We start from the raw sequence: 17,508 nt of genomic DNA on the forward strand, positions 1-17,508 counted from the left end.
TAGATTCTTTGTGAACTAAATTGATAGGTATGTGTTAATCCATATGGATCATAGTTACTTACAGAGACTGACTTTTGAAATATAGAGTAGTGTCCGAGTAGTGTCCTGTAAGATTTAATTTATAGGGGCCAGCAAGATGGCTCAGTAAGTAAAGGCATTAGCTGCCAAGCCTAACAACCTGAGTTTGATCATGGGGCACATCATGGAAGGTGAGAACTAACTTCCAAAGTAGTCTCTGACCTCCATACATGTTCTGTGTACATGGGCTACACACGTGTGCATATGGACACACAAATTTAATTTTTCTCTTTTTAAAATGGATTTAATTTCTAGAAAGTTCAGCTATAGGCACCTTTTAGTATTAGCTAACTTGGATTCAGGAGTATTTCTCATTCTTTAAAAGTATGCCTTGGTCTTTCTTGGGGTGATTAGACACCTGAATAAAAGCAGGCTACTCCATTCAGAGTAGTCTGGTATTTATTATCTGTTTTCACTCCTTAGCTGGTCACTCAGAGGCAGCTACTGCCTAGTCCTAGAAGCCAGAGCCTCCCCTTACTGATGCCCTGACTAGAGCCACTGGTGTGTGCCACACTTGAGGAAGGCGTCTTCCTATGCGCTCATGTAGACACTTTGACCCCTTGGTGGCCAGCAGGAACTCGAGTACAGGTGAACTCAGTGTTACAGCACAGGAGCATCATAGGACTCTGGAGTTTGCTGATGCTTGTGCCTTTGCCTTAACTTAAAAGCAGTAAGTCACTGTCAGTCACTTAGCTGCAAGTGCTGTGCTGGAGACAGACGAAACCAGAGGCTTAATATTAATTACAAACTGTTTGGCCTGTGACTCAGGCTTATTACTAGCTAGTTCTTATATTTTTAATAAACCCATTTCTATTAATCTATATATTGCCACGTGGCCGTGGTGTTACTGGTCTGCTGGCATCTTGCTCCTTGGGCAGCTGGATCTTCTGGCAGAGCAAATTCCCACAACACTGTGCTGACAGTCCTCTGCTGGGGTAAGGACTGTGGGGTAAAGTAGCATACCTGTTCTGCCTGGGGTACACCTCTGCCAGCTGTGTTCATCTGCTTTGGCTAACTAAATTGGTTCATGAATTTAAGACTGTGTTTTATGTACTCTTTGCCTTGGTCAGGGCCTCAAACCCTTCAGACACTGTCTTTTCACTTGTAAGAATCTTTTTGGAAAGGCAGAGATTCACACAAAGCTGTTTGCGCACAATGGGCATCAAAGCAGAGTTCATCGCTGCGGGATCTGAAATGGCCTGAGCTTGCATAAGCTGCTACTGAGTAAGTGGTACTGGATCCCAGCCATGGACTAGCACACTACCAGGAAGAGTCCCATTGCCAGATAGTGCTTAGGCATATGTCTGGGTCATGGTACACGTGGAAGTGTCAGACAGGAGCAGTAAACAGTTACTCCCAATGCATGAAGCACAGGGATGCTCAATGGCTCCTTCAGAGGATGAGTGGTGGATTTTTTTTAATCATTTTTTAATCTTCATGTTTTCCATAGTGAGCAAAAGTAAATTTTTATAATGGTGAATGAAAATGAGAACAAAAGGCTTATTTCTTACTTCAAAGAACACACATCTCCCTTGTAGAAGCTTCTAGACATAGAAGGCATGTGAGAGGAAGTCAGTGTGAGCAAAACAGGATCGAGGGAGAGATGAGGTTCAGCCTCTCTTCAGATGTCATCAGCCGAGGTGGTAGCTATCCTGGGAACACTGCTCCTCTCAGTGGAAAAGTGCCATGGTGCCTTTCTCACGGTCACCCTTGTAGTCAGGAGAGCTCACACAACACTCCTAGTGTGCTGCTATCCATGACAGATGGCACTGAATGGGGCCTAAATGTGTAGAGGAGAAGCAGCTCTCAGAGACCCACAAAATAAACCGTGGGAATTCTCACCACAGTCTCGAAGAGCCTTTCGGCAGGATGGACCATCAATGTGATGTTCTGCGCTGCATGTGCCTTGCTCTGTGAGCCACAGGAGTCTCAGCATGAAATAAATATTTTTTATGAAAAAACAACCCACGGACTTTGAACAGTTAATGTTATTATGTGGATTCCACAGACTTGTGACCTCTGCTTGAGCTGTGAGCATGTACGAACAACTGTCCCAGTGTCTGCAACAAAACAGATGAGCTGTGTGTGTGTGTGTGTGTGTGTGTGTGTGTGTGTGTGTGTGTGTGTGTGGCCTGTGCTCCCCTCAGCCAGCCCAGGCACCGCCCAGGGGGCCTGTGGCTCTAACTGATTGCGGCTGATATTGAGGGGTCGTCTTCAAGGGGCCTTTTGTTTTTCCCACAATAAGAAAATTCTGACTACATTCTGCTGAGGACTTGCCTTCATTTGCTTTCATATAAAAAGAAAAGGTCAGGTCCTGGCATAGTGCCCTGGCTGCTTGGTGGGCAAGACGAAAGAAAGTCAAGAAATTTCCATTAAACCCATTTGGGTTTATGTAGAGCTGTGTGTGAATTAGCCGAGCTTGGGTGCCTGGCTGTTCCTTTCCCTGGGGCTTCAAAGCATCAAACACATTCTAGAGTCACTCCTGTCGAGTCCTCTCTAGGGTCTCACCCTCTGAACTTGTATTACTCAGGCAGAGCTGAAGGTATTGCTCAACCGTCTCCTGATGCTGCTCAGAAGTAACCCCCTCTCAGCTATCGATCTGCAGAAAGCAGCTGAGAGCCCCAGGACAGACCCCAGACCACCTGTATGTGGACAGCTGGCCAGGCGCCTTCTTCTTAGCCTCTTGCTCTGGACCCCAGAAGGCCATGCAATTGCCTGGGAAGCTGTCACCCATGTAAGTTGCTTTTTCCCAACCTGTACTTCATATTTACACTCTAAATGAAAAGGTAGATTATCACCTTGAGGGTCCTGGCCTTTGAGAGCATAGGCCCAGGATGCTGCCCCAGGGCATGGAGGTCAATCAGGCCACAGCTAGCACAGACCCAAAACCCTCCTTGCTGTACAGCAGGTTCGTGAAGGGAAGACATGCTTGCAGAATGGAAGTGCCACTTTGCAAGCACATGGCTTGCTACCACCACACACAGTTAGAACTGGGTGTCCTGCTTCTCATGCTGTAGTCACTGCCTGTCTCGTGTTGGGGAGAGAAGTCCAGTTTCAGTAACAACATGCTCCTAAGTAGTGACAGTGACATTCATTGTAACAGGTCAGAGAATTCACTTCAAAAAGGTTTTGGTTAATATATTAGTTTCTTGTTGCTGTGACAAAATATCTGAGAAAAAAAAGTTGTTATATATTTTGCTTTCATGTAGCTTTGTGGTGCTGGGCCTGCCGTCAGGCAGGTAGATCACTGTGGCAAGAATGTCTGGCAGTGGCTGTCTACCCATGATGCACAAGAAACATGGGGATCAAGACAGTTCTAAGGACGTCCTACAGTTTCCAGAGCCTCCCAAATAGTACTAACAGCTAAGTGTCAAGCCCTAGCATATGAGTCTTTTACACAGTTAGAGGTTCTTATAGAAGGACACATGACATGACAGCTTTGTAAAGGAGTCAGTCAAAGTGAGTCCCATTTGTGACACAAGACCTTGCAATGACGTTTTGAATATGACACCAAAACAACAAAAGGAAAAGATAGATAAATTGGACTGCATGAAAGTTTAAAACTTGTGCATCAAAGGATACTATCAAAGTACAAGGATGATTCACAGAATGGGAGAAAGTTGGGGTTAGGATGTATCTGGCAAGAGTTAAGTATTCAGAATACATAAAGAATTCTTAGGACTGACAACAAAGCTAAACCATCCAGTTAAAAGATGAGTGAAGGAATTGGATGGACACTTCTCCAAGGAAGATGTATGCATGCTCAGAAGCACCTGGGACAATGCCCACCGCACTGTGGTTACCTAGATGCCTGGCTACTGCAGAACCAGGAACGCAACACTGAGAATTAGAGTGGCATCTTCAGGCATTTCCAGTTGGGAACGCTACAGTGAGGCGACTGCTCTGAAGAAAGCCTAACTCTGCCCGGGGACACAGTGATCCTGCACCCAGGTCTCCCCAGAGAATTGATAGCAGAGGCTCAAACAGGTATCTGTGTACCAGAATTTTCAGCTGTTGAAGGAATGCATGACTGGATAAACACAGGTGCCTGTGCATACATACCATGGATTACTCTTTGGCCTTGGCAAGGAAGGCACGTCTGCCACCTGTTACAACGTGGATGGACCTTGAAGGCTTTGTGCTATATGAAATCAACCAGTCACAAGGAAGCTCTTATAGGAGTCCACCTGTTTGAGTTCCTTGGAATAGTCTGATTCACAGAGGCAGAAGTAGAGCAGAGGCTTCACAGGGCTTTGGAGTTAGTGTTTAACTTGTGCAGAGTATCTGGAGATGGGTGGTGATGGTTGTACAACATTGTGAATGTAGGAGTGCAGGCCTGGAATCCCATCATATGAGAGGTAGAGGCAGGAGGATCAGGAGTTCAGGGTCATCCTCAGCCACATAGTGAGTTGGAGGCCAGCCTGAACTATATGAGATACTGTCTCAAAAGAAACCAAAAGGTGAACCACAACATTGTTGACTACAGGAGTCTTATTTTCAGTTTTTTTAAAATTGTTAACATATGAAATATATAGCTTGATGAAGTTTTATAAACAAAATGAAGAATAGAATTCATGCAGCGAGCAATCCAATCAAGAAAGGGCTGTTCCCTTTCCATCTGGGTTTCAGTCTGAATGTGAACACTAGGAAAGTCAAGAGGTAGATGCCTCCCTGCCAAAGCCCTTTACCCATCAGAACAGCAGCCACCTGTGTCTCAGGGAAGCTGAAAGCAGAAGAGGATTGGCCTCTCCTGCATTGGGGCATCTCAAGGCCCAGCATAATACATTCAGAAACCTACTACATATGATTCTAAAACACATGCCTTCAAGAACATGGCACTGAGGAACAGAGGCCGTCACCAAGACAGATGTTGCCTCATCATTCTTCATCTAGCATGTTGGGCATGTGGAATGTTGGACAAAAGGTCCAGTCATACAGTTATGAGTAGTCCCGACTCAGTAATTCTACTTGAAAGTTCCTCAGCTACCCCTTAAGTGTTCTGTATACACAGTGTTCAAGGTGATGGACGTGTTAATCAGATTGACTGGGGATTAGTTCACAAAGTGGACATAGCAGAATTATCTCCAAACAACAAACTGCACCATATAGTCCACTTGAAACAGAACTCCGCATGCCCTGGGATCACCAGCCAGCCAACTTCCCTGGTAGGCCTGTTGCAGAAGCTCTACCTGTCAGCTTCTCCCTAGGTGAGGAAGTCAGGATAGCATGCAAGCCTCATGACACATGGTGAGAGGGACACTTTGTGTCATCTCCTGGATTTCTTTTCTTGTTGATGTGATACAGTGCCCAGAGAAAAGGAACCAGGGAGGCAGTTTATTCTGGCTCACAGTCCATCATGGTAGGGAAGTCATAGCAGCAGGAGCTTGAGGTGGCATGTCACATTGCATCCTTATCAATAAGCAGAGTGGCATGAATGTCTCTACTCTCCTGAGTTAACCTGTTACTCAGTCTAGGACCCCAGCCCATGGAACAGCACCACTCATTTAGAATGGGCCTTCCTACTTGATTAAACTTCATGTACAGAACTCCTCACTGCTTAAACCCCATTCATCATCACTTGCCACACACAAAACAACAGAGAAATGGTAGCCCAGGTCTCATCAGAGGAAAAAACATTAGACACAACCTAAGTAAGGGACATTGCACAGAACTTCTGATCCTCTTCAAGGTTGTTAGAACAAGACTCTGAAGAACCTTCATAGCCAAGAGACAGAAGAGACAAGATGGCAGACTGTGCTGTGCCCTGGATGAGATTCTGGAGAGGACAGCAGAGAAGACTTGGAAGTCAGAATGAAGTGTGGACTTCATTGAGTGACAGGGACACAGCATGGGTAGGTGGGAGCTCTCCCAACTGTGCTACTTCTGTAGTGACACCAAGTCTGATGCTGTTAACAGTAGGTGCTTCTGAATTATGGACATGGCGAGTCTGACCTCTTCATAATGCTCACGACATCTGTGGACAAAGAGTCAGCTCTGCTGCTGGGACATATCTTCCAGGGCCGCATGGCCCCTGCTCTTTTTCAGTCCTGTTACCCTCACTGACTACAGTGGCCTAGGCCCTGCCTAAGATGTGAGAAAGAACCCCAGCAAAACCTCCTGGAGATACCAGCTCTCTGTTTGGTGTTCCAGCAACGTTTCCATATTCAGGACAGGCCACAATCCCCACTCACGCAGAGACTTCTGAGAGGGGAGTCGGGCCTTGTACAACATCCTGCACTGTACAGCACACACCCACTGATCAGGCCTGTTCAACCACACACTAACTTAATCTACAGCTGGCAGTGCAGCTCCACAGAAACCCCAAGTCAGTTCAGCTGCCTAGAGTGCAGAGAGTGCCACACACTAGTTCCTCTAAGTGCTCCATCCCAGAGTACAGCAGGCTACCAGGTACTGTCCTCACAGATACAATTGTCATCGGCACACAGCCTGCCTTCAGAGGAGGCTTGGCCCCAGGCTTCGGATAGCTGGGCTTCTGACCCCCGTCCCAGTCAATGGCAGGAGTCATCTACATGCTGCATAGCCCTTTGCAGAAGGGCACTTCTGTAAGAGCAGTGTGGGTGTCACCACCTGAGGACCCTGGCCTTGGGGCAGAATTCATGTGAACTCAGAGAGCTGGCATAGAGCCACCTCCAAGCATGTGGTCTGCCTTGGGCTTCAGCAGCTAGCTTTGGAGAGCTGCGCTAAAGCCAGCAGGGTGAGAACCGGAGCAGGCGGCAGGCCACGTCCTTAGGACCCCCTTCCACGTTAGCAGTCTCTCCACACTGGCACAGCTCCCTCCAACTTCAGCCTGGCGGGGTTGGCTCCTGGTTCTCTCATGGGCTTCCCTTTCTGGTTTTGGCCTTCTGCGTTGCCACAGACCTCAGTAGCCATCTGCTCTGGCTTCTTTCTCTGTCTCTGCCTCGGGTTGCCACATGCTTGCTCTCTGACTGGTGCTAGGATGGGTGTGCTTGTGTTTGGAGCCTTCTCCACCCTGCCTGCTCTCACTGCATTTTGTAAACTTACTCTTGTCTTCCACTGCACATTGCCTGCCTCATCAGTCTGAGATGGAGAGATCAGCTCTAAGGTTGCTGTGTTTACAGTCCAGGCTAGCGGGGCATGTTTCTGTGTGACTACGCCTAGGAAAGGTGTGAGGTTAGGCTGTGTAGTGACTGCCTGCCTGAGTGGGAGGCAGTCTGTACCCACACAGAGTCCATACATACATTATGTCTTTAAGGCCTCTAGGGATTAATGCCCCCGGAAGGACAGAGGCTACCTCTAATTACAGTCATTACAGCACCATACTTCTGTGGCTTTTTAGTCATAACCTGACAGTGACAGGTCAGGTGCCCAGAGCCTGCAGATGCTGCCAGGCCATCCTGAGCGTTACCTCAGCAACATGGCCAAGGTGTGCAGATGTTGAAAGTGCAGCTCTCCCTAGCTGTTTCACTTTACTGGTGGCCAGAGTAGGACCAGGAAGGAAGGGTTCAGCTATGGGTCAGTAAAGGCTAAAAGCCACAAAGTTAGGGCAAACCTAGGATGGCTGGTCACCCTAGAGAAAGGCTTGGTGAAGACAAGAGAAAGCTGAGATGGGGCTAAACCTGCAGGCTGTGTTTGCCTGACACACAACAAATATGTGTCCCTGTGGGAGACCTGCTCCCACCTTTTAAAGGGTTCCTATGAGGAGGAGAGAGGAATCAGAATAGCTTCGGGAGGACCTGGGTCAGTACCCAACAGCCCAGAACTTAATTCAAAAGGGCTTTTTATAACAAGGGGTGAGGCAAAAGACCCCCACCCCCACCCCCGGCACTAGATACAGCCAAGTGTAGACCCTTCCAAACACCTGGTACCCAGGCCTGTGGTTCAGGGCTCCCAATGCTGCTGTACCTAAACAAATCCTAGTCAATGTCCTGCACAGGTAACATTTGAGAGTCTCAACTGAGGTTCTGGGGAAAGAAGGTACTACCACCAACAAGCGAGAGTGCCTCAAGGCTGTTCAAAGCTAAACTACCACCCATCCTGCCTGCTGCTCTGTAGGTGGATGGCCCAGGAATGTCACCTTAAGGCTGCTTGTATGGAAGCAAGTGGCCTTCTCTGATTCTCAGGGAAGGGTGAGCCTTTCAAAGAAAGTCAAGTGATAAATGCTGCCTGCTCCTCACAGCACATAATCCCAACGCTGTGGTAGTGTGCTGGGAAGTCCTGCCACCTCCACAGTGCTTGTTTGTGGACCTGGAGAGACTAAGACCACTTTGGCCCCCGTGGGGAGGTTGGTCATCAGAAACTGGCCCCACTGTATTGGGAGGGGCCCCTGGGGACAGACATTCTTTGACAGTCACCTTATAAAGAAAGAAAGCAGAAGTGAACCCCACCTCCCCTGCAGCCTCATGCTGAGTGCACTGGACAGAGGGGTCCCCAGTAGTATTTTCATCTTTCCTTTCTTCCCTCATTGCAGATGGCCCACACAGATGCTGTAACCCATGAGATTCTTGGCTTTCTTGACCAGACCTTGTACAGATCGGATCATCTTTGTGTTGAAGCCTCAAGAAAACTGGCCGGAGAGCTCCTTCAGGAGCTTTGATCTTAGGTCTAGCAGGCAGCACAGAAAGTGTGGGCACCTGTCTAGGGAGTCTGTCTGTAAAGAGACTGTCTGTGGGGCCCAGAACAAGCGAGAATGGCCTAACAACCCTGTGCTAGGCCTAGTTCAGTGATGTGTGACACCTCCTGTGCACTTGGTCCATCAGTATTATGAAGGGAAAGGCCCAGACCACCTGCTACGCTCCAGTCATGGGTGAACCCTCATGTCCACAGTCTGGCAAGATGACAGCTAACACTGACCAATTTACTGACTCTTTATCCTTCCCACTCTAATGAAGTTGCCAGCGATGGGGGAAGATGCCCAGGAGCGGGAGACCTGAGCCCTGCAGTGGATGAGGCTACACCACACAGATGAGCACCTGCCTCCTTTGCTCCTCAGTGCAGAAATGTTGCAGTGCATCCATTGGAGCAGAGGGAACAGGGGTGGCCAGAGAAGGGTACTTCCTGCCTCCCCAAACTCTGAGAAGGCCAAAACAAACAAACAAAAAACCCTGCCTCTTGGGTGGCCTATGTCTTGTAAAACAGTGGATTTGGGAACTGAAAATGAGTGAGTCTCTTTTCTCCACTTGCTGTAGAGGGGAACGTTGGGCATGTCTGTTCTGTTTTCTAGCAAGAATGTACATAAGCAGAGAAGGCCACCAAGCTGCAGTCCTCCTGTAGATTTGCTACACGAACCCTTGTCCCATGTGCAGATCATCTTCAGTTCTCAGAACATCCACCTGAGAGGACATGTGATGGCTACAGTCACAGTCATGTAGAGGCACCGTGGCTTAAAGTGAAGGGCTCTGGTTTTTCTCTTGTGTCTGTATATCCTGGGGAAACACTGACCAGCATATGGTTGCTTAATCCCTGTTTCTTACCCACCCTGCTGACGGGCCCTCTGCCTTGCCAAACTGCTCCCAGGAGGATGGGGCTGGACTTTTTAACCTTTTCATTCTAAAAAAAAAAACCTTGTACTTAATTTTATATTCAATTATTTCCCGAGAGTAGAAACCTTCCCCCTCCTACCTGTGGAAGCTTCGGGTCTTACAGACCTTAGGCCTGGCTTGGAAAAGACTAACTATGACTTACCTTCAGGACAAGCTGGGGTTCTATCACCAAGGAAGGGAGAATAACTAGAAGGCAGATAGATGTGTGTGTACTCAAGAGTTGTGTTTGTGTTTCCTGTAAGCCAAACTTGATTATAACCACACTTACCTCAGACAAAGTTGCTGAGTTACTCTCCATGCTGAATGGGAAGAACAGAGCACAGCATAGCCATTCTTTCTCCCTGTGTGTTCACACACGTGTCCCTCAGCAGTCAGGAAAGATGGAATCATGTCCACTTTGCACCCCTATGACTCAGCCCACCCAGGCAGGACCAGTCTGGGCCAACTGTGCCAAGCATCTTGAGTCAGCTTCCTGGGTGCTCAGTCACTTGACATGGCATACCAGGACATCTTATCTGAGCTCCAGGCAGCCAGCTCCTTGTAATGGTGTTTAGCTTCTCAACCTATTTTCACCTAATGATCTGAAGTCAAGGGAAAGAGGAAACCAGGTCTACAGGGCCTGGGGAGGGGCAGCTGGAACAGCAGGGACTGAGACAGGTCCCATGACATGGGGACACAGATGCTGAGTGGTTGGCAATGATCTTCTGGTGCCAAGGAATCCAGAACTACAGTCAGAGGAACATGAATGAATGAACAGTATGTGCTTCCCTCTTTCTTTCTCTCCCTTTCCAACCAGAATGTGGTGCTGCTCCTAGTTGGATACTGAATTTTAACATGAAGTCTTCATGTTTTATGAAAACATCATAAGCCATTAATCATCACAAAGCTACTTCACAGCCCCCAGTCCAATGTTAAGACAAAATACACATCTAAAAACCAGGCCCACCATTGTTCCAACCACCAGGCAAGGTGAACCTCCTCCTCATGATCCATTTTCCCTTAACCCTTTTGGGCACACACCTTATATACCCCACATATGGGTGGGAAATGTGTGCTGTGATACTGATAGCATTATACCTTTCTGTAGAAATGACTGAAAGTCTGTCTTCTGGTGGTCCACAGACAGCATGAAGTCTACAGGGGTCAGTCCATTAGGACTCCTTTGCAAGCAACAGAAAAGGAAATGGTGTATAAAGTCAACAGAGTATGGTGTAGGTGTACCTGCCCTACCAACCTGCAGGATGGCTATGAAGCTCTAGTTCAGGCCCATTGCACAAGGCTGTGGCAAGGACAAGGGCCTTGTGCCTGCTCCTTTTAGACAGTTCCTGCTTTCAAGCTTGTGACAGGAAGGCAGGTCCTGAGCTGACACCACAGCTGTGGCCTAGAATACAGGAGGGGTCTACAGCTAGGGAGGCTCCCATGGCTCTCCCAGACACAGGAAACAGCTCAACAGCTCAGAAGGATGAGCAGAGGGGATGTTGGCAAGAAGTCCTTCTCAAATGAGGTATAACCAGTATTGTGGGTTGCCATGTTTTTCTGTAGGGCTGTGCTAGAAGCACCCCTATCTCAATATTGTGGACCAACACGTCCAGACATTCCAAATGCCACACTTGGCAGGGGACCACAGCTGTGAGCAGGTGGCTCAATGTGATATTTTGTTTGTGATCTAACAAAGCTTGCCTGGAGATCAGAGTGTGGAGCTAGCCACTGGAGGCCAGGCAATGGTGGCACACACCTTTAATCCCAGCACTTGGAATCTCATGCCTTTGATCCCAGTACTTGGGAGGCACATGCCTTTAATCCCAGCACTAGGGAGGTGGAGACAGGAATATACGGGGGGAGGAGACAGGAGCTCAGCCCCTTTTTGGTCTGAGTCATCGTGGAGGTAAGAGGTAACCTTGGCTGGCTCCTTTACTTCTCTGATCTTTTAGTATTTACTCCTATATCTGACTCCAGGTTTTTATTATTAAGACCAATTAGAATTTTTGTTACAGCTCATCCTGAAAGATGTCCTGCCTTAGAGGCAGAAATTAAGCCCAGTAGATGCTAGTAGAATTAGACAACCTGAGTCCAAAATACATGTGGAAGAATGAACTTCCAGGGAGGGCCAGAAAGTTCTGGAAACAAAGTATGAGGGCAATAAAGTATTCCACACATTGCTCTGCATCCACATGCCCCACTCACAGAAGGCAGGTTTTTGGTGAGCAAGTAAATGGGTTAAGCATTGAGGATTAGGGAACCATACCTGCCAAGGTTGCCAGTGTCCTCCTGTGGCTCCCACCACCAGCCAGTTCTCAGGCTTCATGCCTTGACCCATAGGTGGGTTGCGGCTCACCATATACTGGGACATCTTCCCAAGACTGGAGGAACCATGGTTCCTCCCATCTCCTATCCCTTTCCTGACTATTCATGTCCTCTCCTTGCAGACAGTCACATCTTACCCTAGACCATACCTGAACATTCCTACCTACTGCTGGCACACACTCTGCAAATCTAGCCCAAGGCCATTATTCTGTCTTGCCCTGTCCCATGTTCCCTCCAGCAGGGAATCTGATTACTTCTGCCTGTCACTGCCTTGGTGTACATACCCTCATCTCCTGTATAGCTGAGATTCAGCACATTGCAGAGGCACTTCAGCCAGTAGGCAAGAGTTTCTAGGAACTCCATGGGGACCCTAATTCATGGACCAAATAAACATTAAGGAATGCAGGCCAGCATCTTCCCCTGGAATCAGCATTCACTGGATGCCTTAATTTTATGGACATTTTGCTGTGAGGTAAGGAAAAGGGAGCACTGCCCGGAGGTGGTGATACATCCCTGAAAAGGGTGAAAATACACAATAAACTGAGTGTTTCTTGGATCTGGTAACTCCAAATAGCACTGGGACAAAACAGAGCAGAAGCAACCTCAGGGAAGGAGGATTAACAGTTGAGAGGGAGTTGTCCATCACTGCAGGTTAGGAGTGCTGGCTAGGACAGCTTTCTGTTGTGGTGGGAACCTGTATGGAGGTCTTCCACAGGGTGCCAGGAAAAGAGTACAGGCAGAACCTGCCCTGTGGCCTCACTTTAGAAGCCATGCGTCCCTCTATCCCAAAGGTTCCAGCAGCTGGGGATCAAGTTGTTCAAATGGATTAGCCTGTGGGGGACAGTTCCCATTCAAACAGGACACTCACCTGCTCAAGAGTCTGCAGGGTTCTGGACTTTTTCTTGGAACTTGTGGTTTTGGGGGCAACATGTGCACCATGCTCACCCTCAACATCTTACACACATGCATGATAATTATAAATACAAATCTTAAAATGAAATTCTCAGATTATGCTAAGCTATACCATCCAGCCAGATGTAAAAGGACATTGTAAAATTCACACACTATCCCTAGAACAGAAAACCTCACAGTAACAGTCTAGTGGTGCCACCCACAGGGAATTGGGAGAGCAGGGGATGGGTTAGTGTCTGATGGGTACAAAAGATTCCATTTGGGAAAAGAAAGTTCAAAATACAGGTTGTGGTTGTCACACAGCGATGAGACACAGCACTGATGTTGCTCTCAAAACACCAGACCAGTGAATTCTTTTTAAAAAAAAATTTTTATTGTTAAGAGATTTTCTATTCATTTTACATACCAACCACAGATTCCCCTCTCCTCCCTCCCTCCCACCGCCCAGCCTCCTCCACCCCAACCCACTCCCCATTCCTACCTCCTTCAAGGCAAGGTTTCCCATGGGAGTCAGCAGAGCCTAGTACATTCAGTTAAGGCAGGTCCAGGCCCCTCTTCCCTGCACCAAGGCTACTCAAAGTGTCCTACCATAGGCACTGGGCTCCAAAAAGCCGGCTCATGCATCAGGGATGGGTCCCGATCCCACTACCTGGGGCCCCCCTAAACAGTTCAAGCTAAACAACTGTCTCGCCTATCCAGAGGGCCTAGTCTAGTACCATAGGGGATTCTCAGCTATTGGTGCACAGTTCATGCATTTCCACTAGTTTGGCTGGTCATCTTTGTACATTTTCCCATCATGATCTCGATGTCCCTTGCTCATAGAATGCCTCCTCTCTCATTGATTGGACTCGTGGAGCTTGGCCTGGCACCTGGCCGTGGATCTCCAGAGCAGTGAATTTTATGCTGTGAATATTTTACCACAATAAAACCACTAAAATCTAAACTATAGTTGTCTTCCCTGTAATACATACTTGCTTCGGGTGTCCCCTTTCCCACTTCACACAGCCTGGATTTCAATGACAGGAACATCTGGAGTGCCCTCAGGTGCTAGTACCTGAGCATACACAGACCAGCCAGGGTTATGTGGTGCAGCTAACCTTGAGGGAAGGCCCTGGCTAAGTGAGGTAAGCAAAGAGGTTAGGAAGGAAAGCACACCCGAGGCCTGGCTCTGTTCCTGTAATTTCACATGAATTAACTCCTCCAGGTTAGTGTGTGGCTAACAGATGAACAGCTGTTTCTGCCCAGTTACCGAAGGGACTAGTGATTGTGATTAAAAAGGACACTGACAACAGTGCATACATGAGCCAAATGTGTCTATTGCATGAAAAAAACCCAACTGTATACAGTTGTCCCGTGTCCATGGATTCTTTATTCAAGGAGTCTACCAGCCTCATTCAAACTTCTTTTTCCTTTTTGCTCCCACTTAACACAACATATCAACTATTTGCAGTTCATGCAAGTAGCCTAGAGATGGTTTAGGTGTGAGGGAAGGCAGGGGATGCACTGTGAAATCCAGATGTGGTGGTGCATGTCTGGAGGTAGGAGGATCTGAAGGCCAAGGTGACCCTCAGCTACCCAGTAAGCCTAGGGTGTGTGTGTGTGTGTGTGTGTGTGTGTGTGTGTGTGTGCATAGTGGCTGTGTAGTCTGATAATGTGAACATGACACCATCTTCTATACAGACTTGAGCATCACAGACTTTGGAATTTGTGGAGGGCCCCAAACCAACCCCTCAAGGATACTACATGGCTGCTGTGAGGCAGGGTGCTTGTCTGTGTGCTTGCTGGACCATGGTGGAGATGTCTCTCTTGGGGGTAAACACAGGAATGAGTGTTACTACAGTGATTGGCTGAGGCAGAGACCAGGTAAAAAGGGAGAAAGCTGTTCAGTTTTCAAAGTTTCTGCTAGTGTGCATGTGTGATCTGTGGAGAAAGAAATGGGAGAAAGGAGGCAATGAAGGAAAAGAGGGAGGAGGAGGAAGGACGGAGGAAGGCTGTAGTCTCCTGTACATGAAGACAGCTTCTTGCTTGATTTAGGAGGGGTTTTGCCAAACAGTGCCGAGTGAAACAGGCCAAACACCATCTGTGACTTTAAAGGAGACATCTGCCTTCCCTGTGCCTGAGTCAGCAGGGTGGCACTTTTACTGCTTTTTCCCGGTACTTACAGTTCAGCATCTGAATAGAATTTTCTAGTTAAGTACTCTCTGTAGTTGGAGCCATGTGCTCTGACATGCATCCTGAGGACTTGGGCTCTATCTGCCCTGTGCCCAGCCTTTGCATAGTCACCATCCTACGCTACAAAGTGCCCCCGCCCCAGGTGTGCCGAGACCTTCACCTCTGCACCCGTCTCTTCCTGAACAGAGTAAAACAGGTAAAATCACAACTACAATTCTTTACCATTAAATCACTATTGATTTTTATAATTCAACATTACCACTACCCAAAGCTTCCCACCCCTGGCCAAACCTCACAGCTGTCTCCACCCTTCACAGGTCATAGTGCTGAGTGTCCAGAGATTTCAACACTGAAGTCTGAAGTGAGGAATGAGATGAGGCTGTGTCCGCCCTGGTGGCTTTGCTCCCTCCAGCCTTTCAAAGCCTGAAGTTCCACCCAGTTTAAAAGGCTACACTTCTCCCACTGGTTATTCCATCTGAACAGTGGGCAGCAAGAGAGGACCTACCAGAGTGCAAAAGAATTTTCTGGAACTTGGGACCCTAGTTGATACAATTAGGAGTGATTGCAGCAGTGTGCACTGCCACCCCACAGGCACAGCAGCACACACTGGACCCAAAAGGGGTGTTGAAAGAAATTACAGACAAGGCAAGATGACGACAAAGTTCGCTTCAGAAATCAGAAGCCGCCAACGGTGGTGGTGCACTCCTTTAATCCCAGCAGAGGCGGGCGGAACTCTATGAGTTTGAGACCAGCCTGGTCTACAGAGCAAGTTCCAGGATAGCCAAGGGTACACAGAGAAACCCTATCTTGAAAAACCAAAAAAGAAGAAGAAATCAGAACCCAAAGGGAACACACCCACTTGACTGCACATCCACACGCAGCCACAATAAACCATGTGTCTAGACAGAACATGGCCTGGGCTGTCACCTCCCTAGTGGACAGCCTTCCTAGAATGCCAGGGAATAGATGGTCTCCGTTAGGGATTCCCTAGCCTCCCTGGTTCTCCATCCTGCCAGTGGCTAGGTAAGGTTGCTACAGAGACAGGAGATACTAGGTGGACCCAGGACAGGTGGGAGAGGTCCAGTACCCATCCCTGTTTAGGCCTTGGAGTTCAGAAATTAACCCAAGCCTATTTCATCTCATGGTACTGAAATGACCAGGTTTGATTTTATGAGCTGTCTGCAGAGGAAGGGTCTTCTATCTCCAACCCACGCTTGCACACATGCATACCCTGCCATGCCAGCTGCTGAGGCCACATTATGGTGACTACGTACTCTAGCTTCGTCTGTGTCTGGGGCTTCCTTGAAAACAAGGAGTATGGGCACACTCGTCTGGCTCAACCTCCAAGGCAAGGCTTCTTTCTCTGGCCAGTCTTCCCACATGGGGTTAGAGGGGCTTGGCTGGGCTGCTGGACACACACCAGCACCAAAGGGCAAGGTTCTTGGCAGCCCACACTGTCCTGGGAAACTTCCCTGGCTTGCATATGGCCATCTTCCTCCTTTTCGTAGTCTGGTTATTGGACTGGAAGAGAACAGCCTTATGGGTCCATCAATCTCTCAGACAGCACCAATGGGTGGGAAGGAGCCATAAAAGCCTTGCCCTGAATAGCGGGACTGCTACTCCTCCCTCTCACCTCGTAAACCCCACAGATCCGGCCAGGGGGGCTGAGTTCACCATGGCTGGGTTGAGTTCACACCCATGAGACTACTTTCTGCAACCTTCCTTGAGAGGATGAGGCAGTTCCCAACCCCCAGCCCTGGGAGCCTCAGAGCTGTGATGGGCTAGGCCACTCCAGGGGCTCTCTCTCTAGCTTGATGGCTCTTTTGAGTATGGTGGCTCAGACTGAAATGCCCCAAGGAGGGAGTGTTCCAAGGGGCTGGCTAACCACCAAGCTTTTGGAACCACAGCTAAGCCCCAGTGAGGTGTCTGGGCAGCATCCCTGTACCTTGGGAATGGGTATGGCAGCCCAACTACCCAGGGAGCAGGCCAGCCAAGACCACAAGCCCAGCACCCAGGTCGGCTTGGGAAGTATGGCTGCGGCAGGCAGGCTGTGCTCCCCCACTGGCTGGCTCTGTCTACAACCCACTTGGTGGCCAGCTGGATTGGAGCATGAAGCCTGAATATGACTCCTTTAGATCCCAAGCTCCCGAGTACTGCTTCCTGTTGCTCACTGGGCAACAGCTGCTTTGGGGAGAACAGCTGTGGCAGAGGTAACGCTGTGGAGAACAGAGGTCCCAATGTGTGCCTCACAACAGCCTTGCTGACTGCTCACTGGGCTTGTGTGGCCAGAAGCTGGTAGGAGCTTGGCACTTGTGTGCAATGGATCCTGCAGAACCTTCTCTTCGTTTTAAAGGGATAGCTTAAGCTTAGGAACATCTGATATTTCTGGTTTCTACCCCATGGGCATTCCATGACATTTCTGCTCACCATGAGCAAGGATGACTTGTTAGGGTATAGATTATTTCATTCTTTTGATGTGAAATTCCATTAAAAATGAATGCTTTAAAATCCTCTAATTCTA

At 48.4% G+C, this 17,508-nt stretch overlaps 1 protein-coding gene across 1 annotated transcript in view; it reads left to right on the top strand.

The window, feature by feature from the left end:
- Fancc (FA complementation group C) overlaps positions 1 to 9,214 on the top strand; it is a 160,993-nt gene extending 151,779 nt beyond the window's left edge. Inside the window, exons 15-16 of the mRNA XM_059262758.1 lie at positions 2,609 to 2,812; positions 8,528 to 9,214. Of these exons, the coding sequence (XP_059118741.1) occupies positions 2,609 to 2,812; positions 8,528 to 8,653 (330 nt within the window). The 3' untranslated portion in view covers positions 8,654 to 9,214. The remainder of the gene's footprint in view (positions 1 to 2,608; positions 2,813 to 8,527) is intronic.
- Positions 9,215 to 17,508: the final 8,294 nt, after the last annotated feature.

This window comes from Peromyscus eremicus, chromosome 5 (assembly GCF_949786415.1).
Source record: "Peromyscus eremicus chromosome 5, PerEre_H2_v1, whole genome shotgun sequence".
NCBI classification, from domain to species: Eukaryota; Metazoa; Chordata; class Mammalia; order Rodentia; family Cricetidae; genus Peromyscus; species Peromyscus eremicus.